This window comes from Pipistrellus hanaki, assembly GCF_964339955.1.
Source record: "Pipistrellus hanaki genome assembly, chromosome: 1".
In the NCBI taxonomy this organism is placed as follows: domain Eukaryota; kingdom Metazoa; phylum Chordata; class Mammalia; order Chiroptera; family Vespertilionidae; genus Pipistrellus; species Pipistrellus hanaki.
In genome coordinates this window covers 29,243,398-29,270,014 of record NC_140503.1, presented here as the reverse complement: position 1 = coordinate 29,270,014, position 26,617 = coordinate 29,243,398, and the positions used below count along the sequence as shown (strand labels likewise).

The following is a 26,617-nucleotide window of genomic DNA, read 5'->3' as shown; positions in this document are numbered from 1 at the left end:
AGTATGAAAACGAGAGAAGTGCGTCAAGGGCTAAATGAAGTGGCACATTCGGGGCCATTTAATTGAGCTGCTACAAAGGTGTTTAATTGTACCCAGGACATCTTTGTTTGCCATTCGCAAAGGGCCCTTGTTGCATTGGAAGGGTTCTCATTTCCAGGATGACGAGGTGTTAAGTTTGGACAATGAGTTAGTTAAAAGCCCCAGGTTTCCTTTCTAAATCCTTTCCTGAAGGTTTCCTTAGTGCTCTTTCCTTTGCTGACTGGAAAGCACTGGGAGCGGATCCGCTTAGTGTTTCCCCCCCTTGTTTCTATTAGATTTTAATCAAATTAGGGCAGGAACAACTTAAATTTCCATTGGAAAAGTTTTTATTTATTATTTAAAAAATGTTTTTATTGATTTCAGAGAGGATGGGAGAGGGAGAGAAAGATTGAAACATCAGGGATGAGAGGAAATCATTGATCAGCTATCTCCTGCACTCCTCGCATGGGAATCAAGCCCACAACCTGGGCATGTGCCCTTGAGTGGAATTGAACCCACAGGCTGACACTCTATACCCTGAGCCAAACCAGCTAGTGCTAACATTTTGAATTATAGGACAAAATTGTGGTATTTGTAATTCTTTTTGTTAAGTGAATTTTATATAGAACAGAAATAACTCTGAAAAGCTTAAACTTATCCAGTTGGGCTTGTCAGTACTGACTTCAGTCCAGCTAACCAGTATTGAGCAGCCTACAATGTGTAAGTCACTGGGCTGTAATCTAAACTGGTAATATAGAAACAATGAAATGGGTTTAGAAAGAAAAAAAAAGATCCGATGAGGCAAAGTACAGTTTTAATGTCTAATCAGTCACTATGCTTACTAAACTGCAGACACCCTACCATTCCATTTTACTCAGGTTCTCTTCTGTCCTCAACCTGAAGTCTCATCAGATTAAAAAATGATTGAGAATTCCAATTAGCATCCTACCAACGATCTCAGTCTGTGATTACCGTGTTGGTGTTAGATGGAGAGCGGTAAGGGAAAATGAAGCTCTGACATGTTCACATGGTTTCTGGGCTTCTTGTTGGATAACTGCTGTTGTCTTTTTGAAACAGCTGAGCAGGAAGACACTCAGAAGAGGACCTTCACCTGCTGGATAAACTCGCAGTTGGCAAAGGTGAGGGAAAAAAGAGCAATTCAGCTCTACATTTATGTAAGTTCCTTCCCCTACTCCGTCAGTTTGGGTCCCAAAAATGGCATTGGTGGCATGTAAAAGGCTGAAAGACGGTGTTGAATGTCACCTTGGTCTTGTTTTCACATATGTGTTATTCTTTCCTAACACCCAAAAGGGGGCCACTTTCGTTAAGAACATGGGAGAAGGTGCTATAAAAATATTTAAAGCAACAACCAATCTGTTATCAAATGAAATGAAAATAATTGTGATTCATATAAGTTGAGTGCTATAACTGTCCTACATTATTCAAATGTACTGATGCTCCTTGACTTAGGGGGTTTGGTCCCAACAAACCCATTATCATTTGAAAATATTGTGTCAAAAATTAATACACACCTACCCTACCAACCATCATAGCCTGCCTAGCCCACTTTATTATCTATCTATTTATTTCTCACATGAAGATATTGATTTTAGAGACAGGAAGTTGGGGGGAGGGAGAAAGGAACATTGATGTGAGAGAGAAATACTGGTTGGTTATCTCCCTTACATGACCCAGCCAGCAATCAAACCCACAACCTTGGTAATTGCCTTGACCGGGAATTGAACCCACCTCCTTTCAGGGTAAGGGATGATGCTCCAAGCAACTGAGCCACACTGGCCAGGGCGCCCAGCCCACTTTAAATGTGCTTAGAATACTTACATCCACCTTCAGTTGGGCAGAATCACCTAACACAAGGAATGCACTGTGGAGTGTCAGTTGTTTACCTTCCTGATCGCATAGCTGGCTGGGAGCTATGGCTCTCTGCCGCTGTCCAGCATATCACCGCGCATATGGCTAGTTGGGAAAAGATAAAAATTCTTAATGTGACATGTGGTTTCTACTGAACGTGTCTCACTTTTGCAGCACTGTAAAGTCGAAAATCGAACTTGCACCATCGTAAGTTGGGGACTATCTGTACTGACGACTCATCACACTTCAGTGATTTTTCGCAACGTCCCCAGGAGTTAGTGTTATTCCAGTTTGCAGAGCCAGGGAACGATGGTACAGAGAACGAAGGTCCCAGAGCTTCAAGTGATGGTGCTGGGAACACAAATGCCAGGCAGAGTGGGCCAGAGGCCTTGATCTTAATCGCTGGGCTATTCTGTCTCTCAGAGATGCCAAGCGCCTGGAATAGCCTACAAACAGAAACGCATGAGTCTCTTCTCACAGGCTGCCCGTCCCCACACAATGCTCCTCATTCTAAAAAGGGTGAATTCATACATAGGTTACTCTGGAAATGTAATCTGCTTCCCAAGTGAGTGAGTCACCATTGGCCTACCCTAAATGTCTTGAATGCCACCTCTACACACAGGTGTTAAGCACTCAGTGAAGGCTGAAAGAGTGTTTGTGACTGGTAATGTGTCACGAGATAAACTCGAGTTCCCTGCTTTTCTCATCATGTTTTGATAGGGAACTTCATGTGTTCCCTGTCATTCTGTTGATTAGGAAGAATATCACTACCCATCCCTAACGTTTGCAAAGACACGGTGCATATTTATGAGATGCTTACAGGTACTGTGCTTTTGGACCGATGTGTGAGATGATTTTTCTTATTACCTTTTGCAGCACAGTCCTCCCTCAGTTATATCAGACCTATTCACAGATATCCAAAGGGGGCATGTCCTCCTGGACCTCTTAGAAGTACTCTCAGGAGAGCAGTTGGTAAGTTCTTAAAGTGACATTAAGTAACTTTTGTTGACTTTTAAGATAAACCATTCCTAAGTAATATATTTTGCTTGAATTTCATAGCCTCGAGATAAAGGATCTAATACATTCCAGTGTAGACTCAATATAGAACATGCCTTGAAATTCCTAAAAAGCCGATCGGTGAGTATGAATTTCACTTGGAGAATCATTGGAGAGGTTAATGCTGTGGAACATTTTCTCCTTTCCATCTGCCTTTTTTCTTTTCCAGATTAAGCTCATCAATATTCACGTTGCCGATATCATAGAGGGAAACCCATCCATTATTCTTGGCCTGATTTGGATAATAATACTGCACTTTCATGTAAGTAGTTCGACGATACAAAAATTATTCCTGTTCTAATCAACACGGTATGAAATCCGTGTAATGCAATGAGTGTCGCCTGATGCCAGGTTCAGTCCTGAGCTTCCTCCAGAACTAGGACACCCTGGAAACCCTGCCAGGTGGGAAACAGATAGCAGCCCTGTTGCCATTTACGTTCTTTCTCAGTGGAAAATTGAAAGCTGCGTTATCGATGAGATCAGCACCAGTCTGAATAGAACCTGTCGTGGTAAATTATTGCTCATTATCCTTTATTTCCTTTCGTGGGAAAGAGAGTAGAAAGCTCCTGGAGCAAATGCTTGAAAACGAACCCAGTAACCTTTGTAAAATCTCCCTGATTTTGAAGACTCTTGTCCAGACTAATAATCCTGCGACATCCAGTGCGGTGGCAAGACGAACTCATCCATTTGTTTCATTCTACAAATGCTAGTATTTTTGAGGACCAACTATGTGCTAGTTTTTGTGTGGAAACACCAAGAAAATAACAGTGAATAAGACAGTGAGAGGCCTGGCTTTCTGACACTTCCTCTTTTAGGTTTGGGGCTCTGAATTAGTGCAGGTTTTCTGCAGCTATCTAGAAAGTTCCATGATTACTTTAACAATAACTTAACATTTTTGTTGTGGGCAGCAAATGCTTATTTTATAAGATAACATGACTTGTATAACATTTAAAACATGTAAAATGAGACTAGCATTTCTGGATACCTACTTTTGTAGTTATAGAATAATATGCATGAGGATGATGAAAAGTAAATTTAGGATTGTGGTTTTCTCCCTCTTGGAAATGAAATTGGAGAGGGAAAGTCAAAAGGCTTAAAGTGTAGCTGTGTTGTATTTCTTAAAAAAATGTGAGACAAATATGATAAAATGTTAAAATTTGATAATTCACAATTATATTATTTTTCATACTTTCCACCATACTTGAAATATAATTTTAAATGCCAGTATAGGTAATAAAAAGAAAATAAAGTATCTTTAATTCTACTACTCATAAATAACCTCTCTAAGTAATTTATTGTACAGTCTTCATGATATATGCAGCAATAATTAATATATATTCATATATGTATAGGGTATGCCAATAATGTATATATACTTTAACAGCTGATAGCTCAATTTTGAAAATGAAGTCTATCTTAAAAAACACTGCCTTTATAATTACTCAAAGTGTGTGTATACATTTTTTGGGACACCCAACAAATCTTTAAAAAATAGGATCACACTCTTCATATTTTCCAACCTGTTCTAATTAACATCCTTCTGAACTTACATATTTCTTAATGGAAGCATTGTATTCTATTTTAAAGTACTGCATGTCATTAATGGGCAGTCAGAATGCTCCTATTTTTGTGTGTGGTTGTAAGCAATTCCAAAAAGACAACCCTTACGATAAAACTTTTGCATACAATCTTATTAATGATTTCCATGGCCAAATCCCTAGAAGTGGAATTGCTGGGCAATCAGGTTTGCAAAACGAACGCAGCTTTAACTTCATATAAAGGGAAGTGTACTAACTGATTCCTCTTGCCTACACTAGATCCTCTTTTGTGTGCGACTTCTTTCACTTGACATCTTGGCCGTGAGATTCATGCTTTTGAAGCATGTACTGTTGATGGACATATCTTTTGTTGCCAGTTTTTAGCTGTTATGAATGAAGCTGTAGGGACACTCTTGCATATGCCCTTTAGTGGTACAGGCCCTCGTTTCTGTTGCATATGCTATTCCAGGAATGGAGCCCTGGACCCCAGGGCAAGTAATCTTTAGCTTTAGTAGATGCTGCCAAATCGTTTTTTCAAACTTCTTCTCATTTATACAGTCGCCATAATCCTAATACTTGGGATTAAATTTTTATTTTATCTGTGGTGTTGTGTGTAATGATTTAGAGAGTGTTAAAACATATCCTGGATACAAATCCTTGTTGTGTATATATAAGCTGCAAATCTATGACTCTGTGACTTGCCTTTTTAATCTTTCAATGAACATTCATAATTTCAATGTAGTTCAAATTTATCAACATTTTTTCTTTCTTTCTTTTTTTTTTTTGGTGATTGGTGTTTTTTTAAAAAAAAAAATATATATATATATATTTTTATTGATTTCAGAGAGGAAGGGAGAGGGAGAGACAGAAACATGTGAGTTCAATGATAAGAGACAGAAACTGGGGATCGAGCCCACAACCCAGGCATGTGCCCTGACTGGGAATTGAATCGTGACCTCCTGGTTCCTAGGTCTACACTCAACCACTGAGCCACACCAGCTGGGCGTGGCTGAAGGTTTGCCTCAGTGCTGCTAGCTTATGCTCCTGTGTATGTTAACTATCATGATGTCTTCCTTAGATTGCGGAACTTGCTCAGACTCTTTCTTGCAATCCCAATCAACCTTCCCTGGATGATGTGAGTGTGGCTGAGCCATCTCCTACCTCAAGTTCTCCTGCGAAGAAATGTTCCAAAGCCCAAAAAAGGTGGCAGATGTCTGCAAAGAAAGCCCTTCTCTTGTGGGCTCAGGAGCAGTGTGCCACGTAAGTAGTTTGCTGTGGCCTGAGGAGCCAGACAGGACAGCTGTACCCACCAACACAGAGTTGCTGACCTGTAGGTTTGAAATTCAGGCCAACTGGGTGTAGCACCACCGAACGCTTCCCTCTCATAACACCACCCCTTTCCTCTCATTGTGTCTACTCCAAATGTGGAAGTCCGGGAGCTCAGCCAGCCCTGGTTTTGAAGACCAGAAGGTGGTATCGTCTGTGTAACTTACCTCACTCCCATCCACACGCATAGGTGGCCTCATGGTGCAGTATCCTTGTCTTTGGGCACAAAATCCCCCTGTGCATTGGGAAGGTGAACTTAAAACTCAAAAAGTTTTGCCGCAGTAAGAGCTCTTTAAAAGTCAAGACTATGTCTTAATTGATTGTGCTTCCTTAGAACTTCACATAATGTGAGTACATGGTAATGCTCCATAAATGTGCACTGAGTGGAAGAACGAACAAATCCCATCTAATAAAGAGGTAATATGCAAATTGACCATCACTCCAACACACAAGATGGCCACCTCCATTTGGAGGGTCTCCTAACGGGACAGGGCCAATGAGGAAGGTGCTTCTCCTCCATGTCCCTGGCGTGTATGTTTTTAAAAAGTAGGGATGATGAAGGGAAGTTAGTGCTCATAATAATTTTGTTGTTGTTGTGTTTACATACGAAGAAAATTGTTGTTTTTTTTAAAATATATTTTATTGATTTTACACAGAGAGGAATTGAGAGGGATAGAGAGTTAGCAACATCGATGAGAGAGAAACATCGACCAGCTGCCTCCTGCACACCCCCCACTGGGGATGTGCCCGCAACCAATGTACATGCCCTTGACCAGAATCAAACCCGGGACCCTTCAGTCCCCAGGCTGACGCTCTTCCACTGAGTCAAACCGGCCTTGGCCGAAGAAAATTGTTTTTTGCTTCTGGGAGACATTTGCTTTTTCATTTTAACCAGCTGCTGGGATGGAGTCAGAGAGAAATGAGGAATTAGGATGCAGAACTCACCAGGAGAAGAGCTGGGAGTTCAAAGGTGTTCCTTGTCACATCGTAGCATTGTCTGCATAAAGAGAGGCACGGGTGTGTTGCTAATAAGCCCTTTCAGAGAATGCGGGCTTCTGAGCCACTCCTTCCTGCTGCAGACGAAGATGTTAATTTCTGCCTTCAGCTTTACCTCTGTTCTGTAAGGGGCCCAAGCATGCATATCTTATGGGTTATAAATATTAATCAAACTTCTTCTTGAACCTCCTAGAGACCAATTTACTTCCATTTTCTAAAAATTTTTAAATACAAAATATAGTATGTGGGGAAAGAAAGCATTACTGCATTATACTCAGCTTTGTTTCATTTATGGATAAATAAGCTTTAAGCCCTTTCAGAGTTCATGAATTTTACCACAGTTTATCTTTCCCCGTGCCCTCCCTTATTTTTCAACTATAGAATTCATGCTAAAGTTATTAAGATGTGGTAATTAATTCTTAAGTAATTCATCAGGAGTTTATCCTACTTTTGGCCATCCCTAGTGGTATTATTAGCTAACGTTTATTTCAGTGTTCTGGGATTCTGTAGGGCTTGCATGTATGACTGTGCTGCAAGAAACATGTATAATATCTGCCTACTTCCGAAGATCACTCGGGCCCCCATTGGAGACTTCTAAATGAACCCAATCATGTCCGTCACCGTGGAGCCTGATCCCTGCCCTCGCTAAGACCTCGCAGCAGTGTGTTCTTTGTGGCATTGGTTTCTGCTCCTCCGTGCAGAGCTTACCCCGTAGCCTGGTGCTTTATTAAGCACAGTGCCTGCCGGGCAGCACAGAGCTGGTTCTGGCACCTCATCTCCCTGAAGGTGGCCTGGGCCTGCCCTCAGCCCCGGCTCCTGTCTCTTTAGCTGTTAATTCAGTTCAGTCTCTAAGCACACACTCTGAAGCCGTATACCTGGGTTTGAGTGATGGCTCCCAGCACTTCTGACTGGTGGCCGGAGACACTTTGTGTTTGAGTTTCCTCCCTCATAAATGCGGGCAATACTAACTCACTTCATAGGGTTATTAAGTGTATTATAATAATTCTTTTTTTTAAAAGCATCTGGAACAATTTCTGGACGCAGCGGGGACCACATAGGCATTTGTTAAAGAAAATAATCACTGACTACTACCGTGTTTCCCCGAAAATAAGACATCCTCCGAAAATAAGACCTAGCGCATGAAAAGATAAGACATCCCCTGAAAATAAGACCTAGCGCAATTTTGGGAGAAAAAAATTAATATAAGACACTGTCTTATTTTCGGGGAAACAGGGTATGTAGTTTCATGTTCATAAGTTAGGCTTTGTTTTCTAAGGAAAGCCCAGGCCATCTGAAGCAGACTGTTTCTTGAGTAGCTTTTACGATTTGATTTATACCTTGAATTAGTCCATTGAATTTCCTTGTGTCTTTTTATAGGATATTAAAGGAAACTATAGTTGTTCTTGGAATTTTCTCTATACTTTGTAGGCAACTATACGCCTTTATAATGTCTTCATCTTTTGTCAAATACTGAATAACGGTTTCCTTGTCAGATACACATTAGTGACTGATAGAGTGATTTGAAAAAAAAAAAAAAATATATATATATATATATATATATATATATATATATATATATATATATTTAAAAAGTATCTTTCTGTACCAGCTACTGTTTGTGGGGTGACTCTATCATGATGGACATAAAAGACAAGCTCTTGCTCTCAAGGGGCTTGTACCCTAGTGGGGGGATCAGGTGAATAGATATAATTACAGCTGGCTCTAAGGTTGGGAAGGACTTACGATGACTGGGAGGGTCACGGGTAGGAAGAGGGTCGCAGGTATCTTAGGTGGGTGTAGAGCTTTTCTGAGGAGGAGACCTTTGACCCGGGCTTGCAGGAGAAGGCTGCCCAGCAGCAGGACTAGAAAAAGACATGATTGTGGCGATGTAAAGCACAGCATAGGAAGTGTAGTCAGTAACACGGTAATACCTGTGCATGGTGCCAGGTGGGTACTGGAAACATAGAGGGGAACACTTGGTGAAGTATCCGATGGTCTAAGCACTGTTCTGTGCCCATGAAAGTAATACAACATAATATTGAATGTAAACTGTAATTGAGGAAAATTTAAAAAAAATATTTATCAGGTGTCACCCCCCCTTCCTCTAAAAAAGTAGAAGAATGTGACTATAGAGAAGCAGGATGAGGCCAGTGTGACTGCAATATTGCAAGGGAGGAGAGATAAAGCGGAGAGAATTAAGCAGGGGCAAAGTCTTGTCTTTGTGGGCCAGAGTGAGAAATGTTATTTTAAATACACTAACAAGCTACAGAAGTTGTTTTCCCCCCAAAAAAAATGTGTTATTGTGATAAAGTGTATATAATATAGTCTTTACCATTTTAAGGACGTAGTTTAATGGCATTAAGTTCATTCATATTGTTGTGCAACTAAGACCACTATCCAGCTCCAAACTTCTTTCCTCTTGCTAGACTAAAGCTCTGTGGTCTTTGAACAACGTCCCCATTTTCCCTCCCCACAACCCCGGCAGCCAGTGGTCTTACTTTCCTCATCCATAATTTCACCATTCTAGATGCCTTAAATGAATAGAATCACAGAGTGTTTGACCTTTTGTGACTGGCTTATTTCACTCAGAAAAACATTTCCAAAGTCCGTTCATGCTGTAGCATGCGCCAGAAAGTCCTTCCTTGTTAGGGCTGAATAACATCCCATTGCATGTAGACTCCACATGGTGCTCAGCCCTTCTTCACCTGTGTTGACCAGTTTGACGTAGAGGAGTGACAAGGTCTCTGTGTCCGATGAGCTGCTGGCTAGTATTGGTCTGGCACAGTATTTCGTTTACTTTGTTACAATGAGAGACACAATTTTCCCCTAGTGAAAGGAACTTAACTGTATGCAGAGATTCTGAGTCAGTCTCGAGCCAGCAGATTGTTGAATGAGGAACATTTAACTGAGTGAGTTTCATTGTCGCGTGAAGGCTTTGGGAGACACACATTTCAGGCCCACCCAGAGCTGGTTCCGAGGTCTGGGGCGGGGCCTGAGAATTAGCATTTCTAGCACTGGCAGCCTGGGTGCTGCTGCTGCTGCTGCTGCTGGTCCAGGGGCCACACTTCGAGAACCAATGATCTGTAGTCATGAGCCTCATCACACTTGGCATTTTACGTTAATTTGACCACAAGATTAAAATAAAATATTTTTCCCAGGATGATTTATGATTAATTTGAGTCACTCAAATTTGTTTTTAATTACTGTTGAAGAGAGAGGGGTGCTTTGACATATTCTTTTCAATAGTATATGTCATGTTTCTTGTCCTTCTGTGGTAGGTCTGAGTCTGTCAGTGTGACGGACTTTAAGTCAAGCTGGAGAAACGGGATGGCGTTTTTGGCCGTCATTCATGCCTTGCGACCAGACCTCATTGACATGACGAGTGTGAAGCAGAGATCCAACAAGGACAATCTGAGAGAGGCCTTCAGAATTGCAGAACGAGAATTAAAAATCCCCCAGTTATTGGAACCAGAAGGTAAAGACGCTCCTTTCTTTTTAAAACCATGTCCAGTGTGACGTTGATTTGAAAGTGCTGATAGCTGTATATAAGCAAACAGAATAGCATTATCTTAAACTCTTCATTAAATTCCATGAAACTAACAATTTCTACCAGTTAGTTAACCTCAGTTACTCTTTGCTTCCTCTCTTCCTGTACGGTACTCTTTTTTTTTTTTTTTTTTAATATATTTTATTGACTTTCCACAGAGAGAGAGAAAGAGGGATAGAGAGTTAGAAACATTGATGAGAGAGAATCATCGATCAGCTGCCTCTTGCACACCCCCCACCGGGGATGTGCCTGCAACTAAGGTACATGCCCCTGACTGGAATCGGACCCGGGACCCTTCAGTCTGCAGGCCGACGCTCTATCCACTGAGCCAAACCGGTTTTGGCTGTCCGGCACTCCTTACAGGGAAGTCTCCGTGTGCAGCTCACGCTTGGGACAGTTATGTTCACCTTCCCTGAGGACAGGTTACCTGCTTGAGTTATTTGGAATTCTCCTGCACAGGAGGTGTGTCTCTTCTCCATTTGTTTACTTAAACAACCCTTTATTTATGTCAGTATGGACTCATAGATATTTTGGGGTTGTATTCAATACCACTTTATTGGTCAAATTAATTTTTTTTTTTTTTTTTTTTAAAGCTCAAAGTTTTGGCCAGTGAGAGCTCTTGCAGTTGGCTGCTGTACTCTTTTGACAAATCTCCATCAACGTGTCATTTGCTTGTTTGTTCTGGGGCACATCCTCACTTTTTGACAAAGTCCTGGGGCCATTTCTCCAATGAGCCCTGGTTCCTTTTACTGGAGAATGGTGCCATACGTGCTCATTGTTATGGGCACTTAGCCTGTTTGGACTGAATTTGTTTTCAGGAGTTGAATTAGGTGACAATGATTCCATTCTTCTTTTTATCAGGTTTGTCATTAGTCTGGTTCCATATTGCTTGTTATTAATTCTTTTTATGTTAACTTTTCTTCTCAATTCTTTTCTTTGCTTTCTTTTCCCCCCATTCTTTGTCTTTTCTCTTTCCTTTTTGGCTTTTCATTATCCTTTAATTTTTTCCATACTTTGTTCTATGCCCTATTTCTTATTACTGTATTTTTTAATGCTTCTTGCATATTTAAAATTTTTTATTGAATTTCCTGGGGTGACATCCTATATAATAAAAGCCTAATATGCTAAGTGTCTGACCATTCATTGGACCAGTCACTATGATGCACACTGACCACCAGGGAGCAGATGCTCCAACTGGTAAGTTAGCTTGATGCTGGGGTCTGGCCCATCAGGACTGGGCCAGACGGGCTGGACACACCCTGGAGTCCTCCCATGGCTCCTCCTCAGCCCTGATCGTGCATTGGTGGAGTCCCTCAGCCTGGCCTTACCCTCTCGCAATCCATAGGCTATGCCAAGGGACCCCACTGTGCACCAGGCCTCTAGTTGGCTAATAAAATAATGTTGGTTTCAGGTATACAATTCTATAATACATCATCTGTATATTCTTTTTTTTTTTTTTTTTAATATATTTTATTGATTTTTGTCAGAGAGGAAGGGAGAGAAATAGTTAGAAACATCGATGAGAGAGAGTCACAGATCAGCTGCCTCTTACACACTCCCCATTGGGGATATGCCCACAACCAAGGTACATGCCCTTGACCGGAATCGAACCCAGGGCCCTTCAGTCCCCAAGCCGACGCTCTATCCATTGAGCCAAACCGGTCCCGGCTAGGATGTATTTTTAACGGGGAAACCGTATTGGGTTTTGGAATATTCACGAAAGAAAGGTGCGTTCTCGGGGGAAATTTAGTCTATGCCTTCATGGAGTCGCAGAGCTCAAGGCCCCATCATCTGTATATTCTATTGCGTGTTCAATACCCAAAGTCGTGTACTTTGATTCTCCAGATATATATTATTAAGTATAAAATACTTTGTTGTTAAAATAACTAGACAACCAATGGAATAGATTATATAATAAAGGCAAATTTCCACTCTATGAATGATTGCCCATAATTCATTTTAAGTGTCTCAAATAATAGATCACAAATGTGAAATACATCATGATTATTTATGCAAACCAAATGCCATAGTCATATTTGGATAAGGGAATTATCTTTTGACATAATTTTTTAAAGTGTTTAATCATTATGCTTAGCTTTTTCCAATGAGAAGTTTAAAAAAAAAATCCTAGTTAAGCCAGTATCATTATTTTATGTATCTCTTTATTATATTTACATTTTTTTTCATTAAAAGATAGAATAGCTTAACTCGTAGGGACTCTTCCTTTTATTAAACCCCACCCACAGTGTTATTGATACCTTTATGTGCCTACTGCCTTGAATTTTATTATTTGTGTATAAATTAGATTTGCTTTCTGCTTTACTTGCTTAGAGCACTGGTCGGGTCCATGCATAGTATGTAGTGCTCCCAACCATAAGCTCCTTGAGGGGAAGATTTCTTAAGGCATCTAGAGCTACTCAGCTGTCTATCATCTGCTCGATGGATGATTAAAGGGATGAAACATGAGGTCCCTAAGCTGAACAGTAGTTCCTCTTTGTGACTTGCATTTGTTGGATATCTGTAAATATTTTTTGAATTAAGTTTAACTGCATTAATAAACAGAAGATTTCCTTTTCCATAATTTTCATTGGTTGTTTTGGGAACATCCCAAAATTACAATATTTTGTTTGACATATTGTAATCCCTTTTCTGTGATTTTGTGATCTACCTAATTTATTATATGTCTGGAAAACTTCTACAGTTAAGGAATTTATAGTATTTTTATAAACTTTGTTTAATTCAGCATTTTCTAAATTTATTTAATCATGAACTTTGTCAATGAAGCACAAAACTTGGCCATAGAAGGCTCTCAGTGAATATATTAATTCTGTGAATGAATGAATAATAACTTGTGGATATCTTTTTTAAAAATATGTCTTTATTGATTATAGAGAGTGGAAGGGAGAGGGAGTGAGGGATAGAAGCATCAATTATTAGAGAGAATCATTGATCAGCTGCATCCTTCACATTCCTTATTGGGGATTGAGCCTGCAACTCGGGCATGTGCCCTGACCGGGAATCGATCTGCAAGCTCCTGATTCACGGGTCAATGCTCAGTCAGTGAGCCACACCAGCCAGGCTCTTGGGGATGTTTTCAACACATCTTTCATACAACATGTACTTTTGGGAAATACGTGCTGAGACCAGTGTGCCAGGAAAGGATTCCAGTTGCTTTATGTTTCCACACTCCCAGTGGAGTTTCTGTACTGTGTCCCTGGGAAGTGGAAGGCTCTCTTTTCTCCTTCCCACCCTCCCTCACTACTTACGCTCTCATCCGTTCAACACGCATCGTAGTAATTGAGGCGGTGTGTGTACTGCTGCCAGGAGTCAGCTGAGCTCTGTTTGGCTCTAGACTAAGTCCATAGCCACCGCTGTCTTGGAGCAAGGGCGAGAGCTGACATGGCTGGTTGACTACGTTGGTCCATTTCAAGGCTGTTGATGGCATAGCCTGTTCTTGAGTATTAATAAGGGTGAACGACATCTATCGCTGAGTGACAGTGTGGCGTATCTTGCAGATGTGGATGTTGTCGATCCGGATGAAAAGTCAATCATGACCTATGTGGCGCAATTTCTCCAGTATTCAAAGGATGCACCTGGGACTGCAGAGAAAGCTCAGGTATGTCCTTATAAGTACAAATCAAGCTCATTTTTTGTCATTCCCTATTAATGGTTTAATTTTTAAAATTGAGGTAAAGTTTGCACATAGAACTTAAATGTGCAGTTTTGAGTTTTGACAAATCTATATACCTACGTAAACCATACTCCAACCATAATGTAACACATTTCTGCTACCCAGCATGCTCCATTGTGTCTCTTTCCTGTCTGTAGTCCACACCCCAGGCAGCCAGTATTCCAATTTCTTTCACGGTAGATGATTTTTGCCAGTTTCCCCCCCCACTCATATATGGAATTGAATGAACAAACTGTACAATAAGCTATGTAGAGACAGACTCAGACAGAGCATGAAGACAGATCTGAGGTAGGGTCGGGTAGAGGGATTGAGCAAAAAAGAGAGAACTCGCCGAAACCGGATTGGCTCAGTGGATAGAGTGTCTGCCTGCAGACTGAAAGGTCCCAGGTTCGATTCCGGTCAAGGGCATGTACCTTGGTTGCGGGCACATCCCGGTGGGAGTTGTGCAAGAGGCAGCTGATCAATGTTTCTCTCTCATCAGTATTTCTGGCTCTCTATCTCTCTCCCTTCCTCTCTGTAAAAAATCAATAAAATATATTAAAAAAAAAAAAAAAAGAGAGAGAGAGAGAACTCATGGACATGGACAACAGTGTGGTGATTTTGGGGGAGGAGGGTGTGGGTGGAGGTGGAAGAGGGCATAGAGGGGATAAATGGTGATAAAATAAAAGAGTTTATTTGAGCCAGACTAATGACATATATCAGGAAGTAAGTTCTCAAATGCTCTTACCTTTTTTTTAGTTAAAAGTAGTAATTTATTAAATGGTGATGAATTTCCTAAAATAGCTTTAGATCTAAAGTTAGCAGGCTTTTAAAAAATTCTAGCACTATCAAATTTTTGTCTGTTGTAATTTTTAAGTTTTATTGAGATACAATTTACATATCATAAAATTAAACCATGTAAAGTTTATAATTCAGTGATTTTTAGTTTATTGACATAGTTGTACAACCCTCATCATAGTCCAATTTTACAATATTTATTTATTTTTCTTTTTTAATCCTTACCTAAGGATATTTTTTTCATTGATTTCTCGAGAGAGGAAAGGGGAAGGGGAGGGAGAGAAACATCAATATGAGAGAGACACATTAATTGGTTGCCTCCCACATATGTCTCTACTAGGGCTTGGGAACCTGTAACCGAGGTACATGCCCTTGCCTGGGATAGAACCCGCGACCCTTCGGTCTGTGGGCCAACATTTTAAGGACTGAGCAGGGCCATGTTTCTATTGTACCTGTTTTTTATTTTTATAAAAATGGAATTATATAATTCATAAAAATGGAAGCATTGCATTCTACTCTTAATCCTTGCTTGCTGAGTTAGTGTTGAATTGCAGCTAGATTGCCATTCAATTATTCACTTTTTTCCTTTGACTTTTTAAACTAAATGTTGTGGGTGAGATTTCATAAAAATCACTGAGCTGAAAATATATTCTTATTCTGCGTCTATGAAGATAAACAAGTGTTGTGAATTTAGTAAATGTTTGAATATTATGCTATTTTAAAAAAACTACTTTCTCAGTAGTTTACAAGTCGTTTACAAGTAGTCACATTATTGCTTTTTATTTGACAAATTTAGGCCTACGTTTTTCCAACTGTTATGTTGAGGCACCAAGCCGGCTTGTTGCTGATTCTGGAAGAGAGACTCAAGCTGAGACTCGGGTTTATAATACAGTTCACTTATTTCTGGCCTGCTGAGAAGCTATCCTTTTCTAATTAATTTTCATATTAAAAAAATAAAATTAAAACTTCAATCACCCATGACATTTGATGCAAAAATATACAGAAAGTACTCTCTTTTTTTTTTTAACTTCATATAGAAAATACTCTTAATAGGAAACACAAGCAAATGGAAGTTAAAGGAGAGAATGGAAATAAGATGTAACCTCTTTTTTTTCCCCTTTTTTATTTTTTTATTTTTTATTAAGGTATTATATGTGTACATATGTTACCATTGCCTCCTCCCCCACTCCCATACATGCCCTCCCTCCCCAGAGTTTTTCGTCCATTGGTTTTGCTTATATGCATGCATACAAGTCCTTCTTTTGCTTTATCCCTCTTATAGTAAAATTTGCTTCCAAAGTAGACAAGTTTACCAGCTAAACAAGAATCTGAGGAAAAATAATTGTTTCTCACTTCCTTAGGACAGCAAATCCAAGTCCTTTAGCAGTGTTATTTTTAGGATCTTTAACATAGTCAAGGCATTTTTGATGTCCGTGTGTTTGATGGAGGTGGGCATCTCTGGAATTAACCCATATTTAGATGTATTGTGTCAGGGCACAAAAAATACTTTTCCTCCCACCTTCTAATTTCTTCTGGCTGGGCTCCTGCTCACATAGCCTGCTACAGATTAACAGGAGAAAATGTCCAACGTGTATTGCCGATGTGCATGTGGCGGTGCCATAAGACTATGAGGCCCAAAGCTGCCCTGGACAGCTGAGGATTTTTTTTCCATTCTGGACAAAGGAGAGGGAGGCAGGGGTCTGGGATTTTGAAGGCAACTTATGGGTTGATGTAAAAGAGCAAACATGTGGTAAACAAATTCTTGCTGGGCCACCCAGGAGCCATGGGATCCAGAGTGGATGGAGTCTAGCAAACAGGCTCTGCTAGATTTTTCCTGTCAGCAGCGGCGTTATATTATTGTTACCAGAGAATCGACCCCCTCCTCCCTGTTGTTCGTGGGAGCGAGGTGCTTGTGATGGCTTCAGAAAACGAGTTTTCTGAGATTCACATGGGAGATGAGATGTGGGAAAAGGCTTTGTTTGTTTGCAGTTACGTTTCTCGGCTTCCAAAGTCCCCCGCCCTTTAAGCCAGTGCAGCTGGGGTTCCCGTAAAGCCAAGAGCACGGCCAGTGTGCGAAGTGTCCACTCCGTGGTGCGGCCACGCATGGTTCACCCTTCACGCTAATTACAGCCCCTTAGCCCATTAGTGGAATGTCTCCTGGGGGCGCAGGGGAGCACGTTTCTGGGCAACACCGGTCAGGAGCCCAGGGCGTGAGAGAGAGAGTGCTCCTTGGTTTCAAAGTTTAAATATTTAGGTTTCACGTCCTGGCAGTGGCAATGGCTGTTCTGGCTGCCGTCACTTTCAGGTGTGACTGACAGGCACTCAGACCTCACTGGCAGGTGTCTGTCTGGTCTTCGCTCTCCTCCTTTCAACACGAAGGTAGTGCTTCCTTCCTTTAAACAATTATTTTTTTTCTATCTGTATTCCTTTAGGCAAGTAAGGGGGCAGTCGAAGGTTCTTTCTGAATCTTGTTCCCTAATAACCAGCTTAAAGTCGTTATGCCATAAGGCACAGTTTTGGGTGGGAAAACTGTGGTTTCCCTCAATTGGAAGCCAGTATTCTGAAATGCCTGCTTTAAGCAAGTAACTTAGAATTCTGTTCTCTAAACTCAAAGAACAATGGAAGTGGGTATGCAAAAAAAAAAAAAAAAAAAAAGTGGGCCGGCTTGCCCTGTGGTTTTTTTTGTTTTTTTGTGTGTGTGTGTGTGTGTGTGTTTGTTTGTTTTTAGCATATCGTCTTCAGATGCTAGTTTCAATCCCTTTTAAAATGTAAGGTGTTACGTTAACAAGCAACACTGCTCTTTGGCACAATGAGACACCGGTGTGTCATGACTACATTGTTCCACTCATATTTGAAGTTGTTAATTTTATTGTTAGAAAAATCAAGTGTATTTAGGATGGAGTTTTACATGCATGCATGTGTGAATTTCAGGGGACTGTGGAAGATGTGATGGCCTGGTTAACTCAACAAGAGAAAAAACTACAGAAGATGATAAAGGACTCAGAAAAGGAGACCTACTGTAAAAAGTATGAAGTAAGTATTATATGACTTCTTTTAAAAAAAAATTTGATTAATTCATTTTATTTTCATCAGAAGGTAGGACTATGACTAATGCTAAGCATGACTTTAAAGGGTAATTGATTTGCAGTTTACACTGTTGGAAGAGTGGAATATTTTCAGAAAAAGCCTTTTAGAATTAATTATTTAAATAAGTTAACAACTTAAAAAAAATTTTTTTTATTGTTTAAAGTATTACATATAGTAGTACTTATATCTCCTTCCCCCCCCATTGACCTTCCCTGTAAGTTAACAACTTTTAAGACTGAATTCTAAGACTTGCAAATTTTAATGTGCATATTAATCACCTGAGGGATCTTGTTAAAATGCAGATTCAATTTTAGTAGATCTTGCGCTGGGCCTGAGATTTGCATTTCCAAGGAGCTCCAAGGTCCAGCTGTTGCTGCTGTTGGTGGTTCTATCCTTTGAGTAGCAGGGTTTTAGAGCAAGCATGTCAAACTCACTGCCTGAGGGCCGCATGTGGCCCACAGTGAATATTTTTGCGGCACAGCCAATATAATGCTATGTAAGAAATGCTTTAATAAAAATTTCATAACTTAATTTTTACAATATCTTATTATACAGGCCATAATTTTTACAATATCTTGTTATACAGGCCATATATATGGCCTGTATAACAAGATTTTGTAAAAATTAAGTTATGAAATATATATATGGCTGTCAGTCCGACTGGTAGCTATAACACACACTGACCACCAGGGGGCAGACGCTCAATGCAGGAGCTGCCCTGATGTGCACTGGTCATTTAACAATAAATGGCATCATGGACCTGGTGCCGACAAACCAACCCTCGCTTCCTCCAAGTGGGACACAGGCCCCACTACCACAGAGCAATACCCCACCAAATCGCAGCCAATGCTGTCAGGACTCTAAGGTGCAAAATGAGGCCCACAGCCCAGCCCAATCCAGAAATGGTGGCTATGGCTATGAGCACCGGGTAATGACATCATGTAGCTACACCCAGTTTCCTCTTCCTAGCAACTAGCCTCCTTGGAGCTTCTTCAGTCCAGGAACCCAACTTGCTTTATAACCAGATGCAAACATTTTCCAGTTTAACCAAACGTTTGTGAGGTGTTTTCCCCTGTCTCATCCCATTTGATTCTCACAGAAGTCCTGGAGTAGGTAGATAGGAGACTCAGTAGAACCCTATTTTTTTCATTAGCAAGACACGAATAGTGTTATTAAAATATTTCTTCTAATTCCCTTTCAATGTGACACTGGCTATTAATAATGCACTATAGCAGTCGCTAATGACTGATTACTATAATCGTGTTGCATTCATTTCCCTTAAGCACCTTACGCACAGGCGCACCATTTCTCTCCACTAATACTAGCAGCAAGTATTTCAGCGGCCGATGGCCACGTCATTAGTCTTGGACTGACTTGTTAGGTGTGGGCAACAGGAAATATTTCGCTTTTGTGAGCATGCATATGGGCCTGGCCAGTGGCCATGGGCAACGGGGGGGGGGGGGGGGGGGTTTGAGGGCATATGTAGGGAGGGGTTTGGGATGGGATTGGGGGGATGAGGACAATTATGTGATACCATAATCAATAAAAAAAAAAAGGAAAAAAAATAGGTTTATTTGCGTTACGCTTATTAATTTGTGCAGTTATTCAGTGTCTGGTAAGTTAATGTTCAAGAAAATATATTAATCTTTATTAAAACATTCTATTATTTTATGTTAACGATTACTCATTTATTTCATCCCTTTGTATTCAGCATGTCTATCGAAGTATAAATCTGCATTTTTATGAAAATTGAAGCTTTTGTTCTTTTGAGGCCCACATAAACTTAAACTTTATGTGGCCCACGTTAGCCTTTGATTTGACATGCTTGCTTTAGAGCAAAGATGGGCAAACTGTGGTCTGCGGGTCCCACCGCCTGTTTCTGTAAATATAGTGTTTTTGGAATATCGCCATGCCCCACTGAAGGATTGTCTGTGGCTGCTTTCACACTACAACCCCAGAGTAGAATAGTAGCTTCTGAGACCATTAGTCCATAAAGCCCACAGTAAAAGTTTTATGATTCCTGGCCTAGAGTAGACCATAATTTCAGAGTGAGTATTGAATGAAAGAAAAATCAGGAAATTGGGAACGGGACCATCCCAGAATTACTAACTGGAGCCAAAGTCAAAGGTCCGCAGTCCTGTTTCTTAGAATCCACTGTCCATGTAACTCTGTCCCCCCTGACTCCCCATCCCCAATGAGGTGGAGATGCTCTCCTGTCCCTGCACCGCGCCTGGCAGCCCTGGGCTCCATGTCCCTGTCTGTCAGTGAGGAAGTTGGATGAACCCAGCCTTTCCCACAGTAACATTCAGTGGATTGTGTGGCTTGCCCACCACACAATCCTCTCTGGTTTGGAGCCATCGGGGAGGGAAGGGATCAGATATTCTCACTTTCCTTCCATCTCAACTGTGTAGACTTCTGTGCCTCTTCCTCTGGCCTGCTCCATTTTTCATTGACCAGATGCTCAGCGCGCATTGAAGTGCTTTGCTCTTACATATGTTTTTGATTTAGTAATGTGCCACCAATTCAGGTGGGTTTTTTTTTGTTTGTTTGTTGTTGTTTTTTTTTTAACTAAAAGACTTTATAAAGTTAATAATTATCAGAAAGAATTCAAATAGTTATCCGTCAGTTTGCTCGTCAAATTTCATTAAAAATGCAACCAATAATGATGGATAATGTTTTAAAATGAAATTCTATGGAATTGATGACTCTTGTACACCAGTATTTCATACAAGTATGAATCAAGAAAAATGTTATTTACTAACATTTTGAGATTAGAGACAACATATTTTCTAAAGTCTGTATAAAATGACTTGAGAAAAATTGACTCAAGCTTAGTTAATCAAAGACTCCTCAAAAACCATTTAAAGATATGTTTTTATTGATTTGAGAGAGAGAGAAAGAAAGGGAGAGGGAGAGAGAGAGGAAAACATTGATGAGAGAGAAACATCGATTGGCTGCTTCTTGCATGTCCCCGACTGGGGACTGAGCCTGCAATCTAGGCATGTGTCCTGACCAGGAGTGGAACCAGTGACCTCCTGGTGAATGGGATGATGTTCATCCAACTGAGCAACACCAACCAGGGCTTAAAACCCATTTATACATGATGACTGCTGTCTTATAATTCTCACTTTCTCTCATTGTTACTTTGTTGTGAACACATATTTGGGAAGGACAAACAAACCCACATTTCCTATGTGCCAGCCTGACTTGTCCTCTAGAACTGAGGGTCCTTGCTTCTCGGTTCTAGTACAAATCCAACAGCCCTGACTTGAGACCAGTCAGTGGCCTAGGTCACTCTGGCGCCACCTGCCTTATCCGGGGGTACTGAGGAAAGACACTGGACCAGCGAGAGGACCCTGAATGGAGGGAATTTTACCTTATCTAAGTAAAAACTTAAATATAACCTATAGCGATGGCCCTTTCAATTGCAGTTGATGTTTTGTAAACTGACTTAAACATTTCAGTCTTTAAAATATTCTTCTAATTGTAGAGTCTGCTGTCCTTTTTGGAGTCCTTCAGTGAAGGAAAAAAACCCGTTTTGGACATCCTGTCGATGAAGGGGAATCTGGATGAGCTGAATGAAGATCATAAACAGTTGAGAAAAGCCTGGGATGGCCTCAACTACCAGGTTGCTATCCTTTATAATAAAGGGCTAATAAGCAAATTGTCCTTTTGACCAGGAGTTCAACTGAGAGTTTGACCAGGGGGTGGGGCTGGCCTGCCAACTGCCCACAGCTCCCTTCCCCCGTCAGTCCCACCCCCTTTAGGCTCCCATCCCTGATAGGTGCGGGGCGGCTGGCCAACTGCTCATGACCCCTCCCCCGGGGCCAGCCTGGCCTGATGGGCCCAGATTGGGGCAGGCCACTGGTGCACGAATTTGTGCAACTGGGCCTCTAATGTTATGTCAATTAGAAGAACATTTTCATTGGGAAACTTTGTTGGAAGAGAGCTTCAGATTTCCATGAGGAATTCTATTAAATACGGGATAGATACTTCAGCAGAAAGTTGGGAAAGTGCTCTTAATGTTTTCTCCATGGTCTCATTTGGGTAGAGGTGATATTTAAATAGGAATTTATAATATTCCACTTAGAAAAAAAATCGCATGCTTATCAAGTTCTTATGTTTGCCATCAATTGTTGGCTTGCCAAGGTAGATTATTCATATTCTGATTCACTTGCAGCTTCCTCTCTACCATGGACCAGTGTCATGTGTCACTATCAATAGGAGCTCAGAAGGGGTTGGGACAAACCCAGAGAGAATGTGTAAGGATGAATGTGTGCATGTGTGGCTGAATATTTCTGTGTGATTTCAATCTGTATTATGGCCCAGGATATGGCGTATATTGGTGCACATATTATTTGCACTAGAAATGGTCATGCATTTTGTAAGTGATTAGATATAGTGTTCAATAAATATAAATTAAAGTGGTTGATAGTGTTTAGATTATCTGTGTCTTGACTGACATTTTGTCAGTTCTATCAGCTGAATCCTTCCTTTAATTCTGTTAAATTTTGCTTCATATATTTTACACTTTGTCATCAGGTGTATACATTTATAATTATTATATCTTCCTGATGAATTGACATTTTTACCATTATGAGATATTCCTTTTTATCTCTGGCAGTATTGTTTTTCTTGTTGTCTACTTAATCTAACATCAGTACAATCATTCCAGTCTTCTCTTGCTGATTGCTTCATTGATTTTCAACCTAGTTGAGTCTTTATATTCAAACTAGAGGCCTGGTGCATGAATTCATGCATGGGTTGGATCTAGTGGGCCCACCCCAATGGGGGCTGATCGGGGCTGGGCTGGTGGGGGGGAACGGGCTGCGGGAGGTTGGCTGGCCAGCCCCACCCCTCATGAGGACAGGGGCGGGCACGATTGGGGGCCAGGCCGGCCAGGGGGAGGAGTCACAGGAAGTTGGGTGGGTGGTCAGGGCCCACATGGGCCAATTGGCCACTGCAGTGTCATAGTGACCAGTCATTCCAGTCATTCAGTTGTTCCAGTCGTGTGGCTTTTATTTATATAGATTGCATCTCATATAGGCAACATATAGCCGGATCTTGCTTTCTATTCACTCTGACAATCTCTGCCTTTTAATTGAAATGTTTAGTCATGTAATTATTGATATGGTCCAATGTAGGTAACCATTTTACTCATTTTTTGTGTGTTTATTTCCTCTCTTATTTGCATTTCTATTCTTTTTCTTCCTGTCTCATTTTAGATTGCTGTCTCATTTTAGATTGTTAATATTTTTAGAATTCCATTTTAATTTGTTTATTGGCTTTTTGGCTCTTTATCTTTCTATTATATTTTTAGTGGCATTACAATATGCATTAAAAAATTTTACTGTCTATTTAAATAACTTGTAAGTTATTGTATAACTTTTTAAAACGTAGCAACTTGCAATTAAATTAATTCATTTATCTTTCATATTTTATGCTATAGTTGCTTTGTATATAAGTATGTATACATGATACAGACATAAGTTTTAAAGTCCCCAAGACCATGTTATATATTTTTGCTCAAAACAGTCATATATTAAAGAAAGTGAGAAATAAAATTAGTCTTTTATATTTATCTAGATATTTACTATTTGTCTAGATTTCTTCATTTCTTCCTAGAGATTTGAGTTTCCATCTGAACTTATTTTCTTTCAGCCTGAAAAACTTCCTTTAACTTATAATGCAGGCCTGTGGGCGACATTGCTCTTACTTTTCTTTGATATCTAAATATCTTTATGTGGCCTTCATTTTCTCTCTCTCTCTTTTTTTTTAATATCTTTATTACAGTATAATTAATGTACCATAGAACTCACTTAGTTTAAATGGAGAATTAAATGATTTTTAGTGAATCTGCAGAGTTGTAACACAGATAGCATGACCTGCAAGTCCAAACGCTCTTGAGCCCGGGAAAAGTTTACGGATCCCTCTCAGGGCTCTTGGCCATCAGCAGTGGCAGCCTGTTTTAGAGTGCGTTGTTCACACCGTTTATGAAGAGTGTCAGATATTGTTCTGGCGGCTTAAAAAGCCACCTTGTCCGAGCACCTACGTTCAGAGAGGCAGCGCAGCTCCTGAAATCTTCCCCCCAGCGGCTGTGCTCGTTGGTCCCTGGCTCTGACGGTGAGCCCTGTGAAGGGCAGGGATTCTCTGTTCCAAATCCTCGCAGAACAGACATTGTCCGTCCAGTTCAGGCTGCCCCAGGCCACAGAGACCCAGCCTGATTTTCTGAATTTGATTTGGAAAAATTGCCCAAAATAATGATAAAAAAACATAGAAAGAACTATTTTGCAAGGTTGGGTGCTGCAAATTAATGGTATGTAGAAAATTCATCCCTTCGGTAGAATGACGATCATTTTCTTGGTGTGGGAAAAGGAGGCGTATTAATTTTAATGTTGCCAGGTGTATCGAAGAAAATACCATCTAGTTTCTGGTTCAGCTGTTTGAGAACACAGATATCTCAAAGCTTCCTAGTAAATGGTTTCATTTTAAGCCCGCTGTGAAGAATAGCAACGCTATGTTATTTTGACCTGACACAAGATCTTATAGAAATTTTCAGCCAAATGCAAAATTCCCAACTGGGAGAAAGAAAGGGCGGAGCCATGTTATCTATGTCAAGTGAGAAAGGAGTGGGTTGAAAGGCAAACATCTTTCCTCTCCTGACTACTTCATGTAGAGCAGCCCTGAGTCAGAAAGCACACATGGGGTTTTATTCCAAAACATGCAGCCCTCTTTTCATTGTAAAAAGAATAACAGCTGGCTTAGAGGTATTATCTGTAGCCTCTCTTTAACTCAGTCATATATCAGTTTTCTACTTTATTTTTTTGGCTAATGTACAAAAATTCAGATATAATAAAAATACATCTAATTTGCTTATATTAAAAACTTGTCACAATGGAACTTCTTTTCATTGTTTTTCTAATCGAAGGCTTGGTGATATACCATTAGTGATTTAAGATTATGGACTTGTCTTTTGCCATACGCCCTTTGAGAAAATAAACTTGCAAGATAATTAAAGCAAAACAAAGTACTGCCTGGTATTACTTATATGTGGTATCTAAAAACAATGTCAACCTCAGAAACAGAGGAGAAAAGTGATTGCCAGGGACGGGGAGGGGGGAAATAGGGAGAGGCTGGTAAAAAAGTACAAACTTTCAGCTATAAAGTCTGATGGTTGTGTCTAGCTGCTGCCCGTACTCTTTGGTGTGTGATCACATGTCCCCTGTCCGCTTCAGAAGACTTCTGTATCTTTAGCCCCAATGCTTACACAATAGATTATTCCTGTTTGTTCTGTGAATGAATGAATGAATGAGTGAATGAGTGAATGTGTGAATGAGTGAGGATGTGAGTTTCCATGGTACTTAGAAGGGGGAAGGGGCAGCAAGAAACAGCGAGAGCTGGGAGTGCAGTCAGTGTTTGGGGAAATCCGTAGTTGGCAGCTGTGTGTGTGCACGTAGGGACTGGTGGGAAGGCTGAGGAAGAAGGTCGCCTGCATGGTGGGGGTTTCAGTGAAGGATGGATACTCAGGAGGTGTATGGAGATATTTGGAGTGAATATACAACTAGGGCACATGCGGAAAATGTAATCTATTAATCTGTTGGCGAGGTGTAGTTGTAATGTCAGAGAACACAGGGCATACAGCATTTGAATCTATGTACCCATGCTTGAGAGGTGCTTTAAATGTTGCTAATTTCCCTCTCACCACTGATTATGGATTTATCAAGACATTTGTTTTTATTCTTTTTTTTAAAAATATATTTTTATTGATTTTGTACAGAGAGGAAGGGAGAGAGATAGAGAGTTAGAAACATCGATGAGAGAGAGTCATCGATCAGCTGCCTCTTGCACACCCCCTACTGGGGATATGTCCGAAACCAAGGTACATGCCCTTGACCGGAATTGAACCCTGGACCCTTCAGTCCCCAAGCCGACGCTCAATCCATTGAGCCAAACCGGTCTCGGCTGTTTTTATTCTTGTGTCTCTTCTCCTGTAGTTGTTAAATTATCTCCTTGATCAGCAGTGATCTTAGAACTAGGAAGTATCTATTGATAAATATTTCCTTAACTAACGGAGAAAGGTTAAAGGATTAAACCTAATATGTGTGAAGAAATAAATAGAAGAATGTCTGCTGAAGAACATGTCCCCCCCCCCCCCCTTTTTTTTTCCCCTTCAGATTAACACGTGGAAAACAAAGCTGAATGACGACCTGCCTTCTCCCCTCCACCAAATCGAAGCCTGGCTCCGGGAGGTAGAGGGGCTCACAGAAGCTGAGCTGCCCACCTCCCACGATTACTATGAAGCCATCGCGCTAATGGAAGAGAAAATGGCTCTATTCAAGGTTGGAAAAGAAAAAAAAAAAAAAAGAAGCATTGAAACATCTATCCTTTGTTAAGACTTCTCTTGAGGGAGACTTTGTCCCATGAGAAGGGAAGGGAATGCAGTGGATATGTTAGGGTAGCTTAGGATTAGTCCCTCGGGGAGAGACGGGGTCTGAAAGGTTCCTTCGTGTCCTTCATGAACGTTGTGCCAGTTTAAGGTGGAAACAATGACAATAGAACCAGCACGTTCTAAACCTTCCGCACGTCCGACAGAAAAGGAGGAGAAGCTGGTTTAAAATGTGGGAGGTTGGGTTCTCACTAAGAAGTCATGAAGACTTTGGTAGATGAAATTAATAGCATTGCAGCGAGGGATGGAAAATATACCCGAAAACA

At 40.6% G+C, this 26,617-nt stretch overlaps 1 protein-coding gene across 4 annotated transcripts in view; it reads left to right on the top strand.

Moving 5' to 3' along the window:
- SYNE2 (spectrin repeat containing nuclear envelope protein 2) overlaps positions 1-26,617 on the top strand; it is a 299,775-nt gene that overhangs the window by 68,383 nt on the left and 204,775 nt on the right. For all 4 annotated transcript variants that reach the window (XM_084866238.1, XM_084866237.1, XM_084866235.1 and 1 more), the window contains 10 exons: positions 1,096-1,157; positions 2,764-2,859; positions 2,947-3,024; positions 3,113-3,205; positions 5,560-5,741; positions 10,082-10,278; positions 13,866-13,966; positions 17,750-17,851; positions 21,396-21,533; positions 26,080-26,244. In XM_084866238.1, coding sequence (XP_084722364.1) covers positions 1,096-1,157; positions 2,764-2,859; positions 2,947-3,024; positions 3,113-3,205; positions 5,560-5,741; positions 10,082-10,278; positions 13,866-13,966; positions 17,750-17,851; positions 21,396-21,533; positions 26,080-26,244 — 1,214 coding nt within the window. The remainder of the gene's footprint in view (positions 1-1,095; positions 1,158-2,763; positions 2,860-2,946; positions 3,025-3,112; positions 3,206-5,559; positions 5,742-10,081; positions 10,279-13,865; positions 13,967-17,749; positions 17,852-21,395; positions 21,534-26,079; positions 26,245-26,617) is intronic.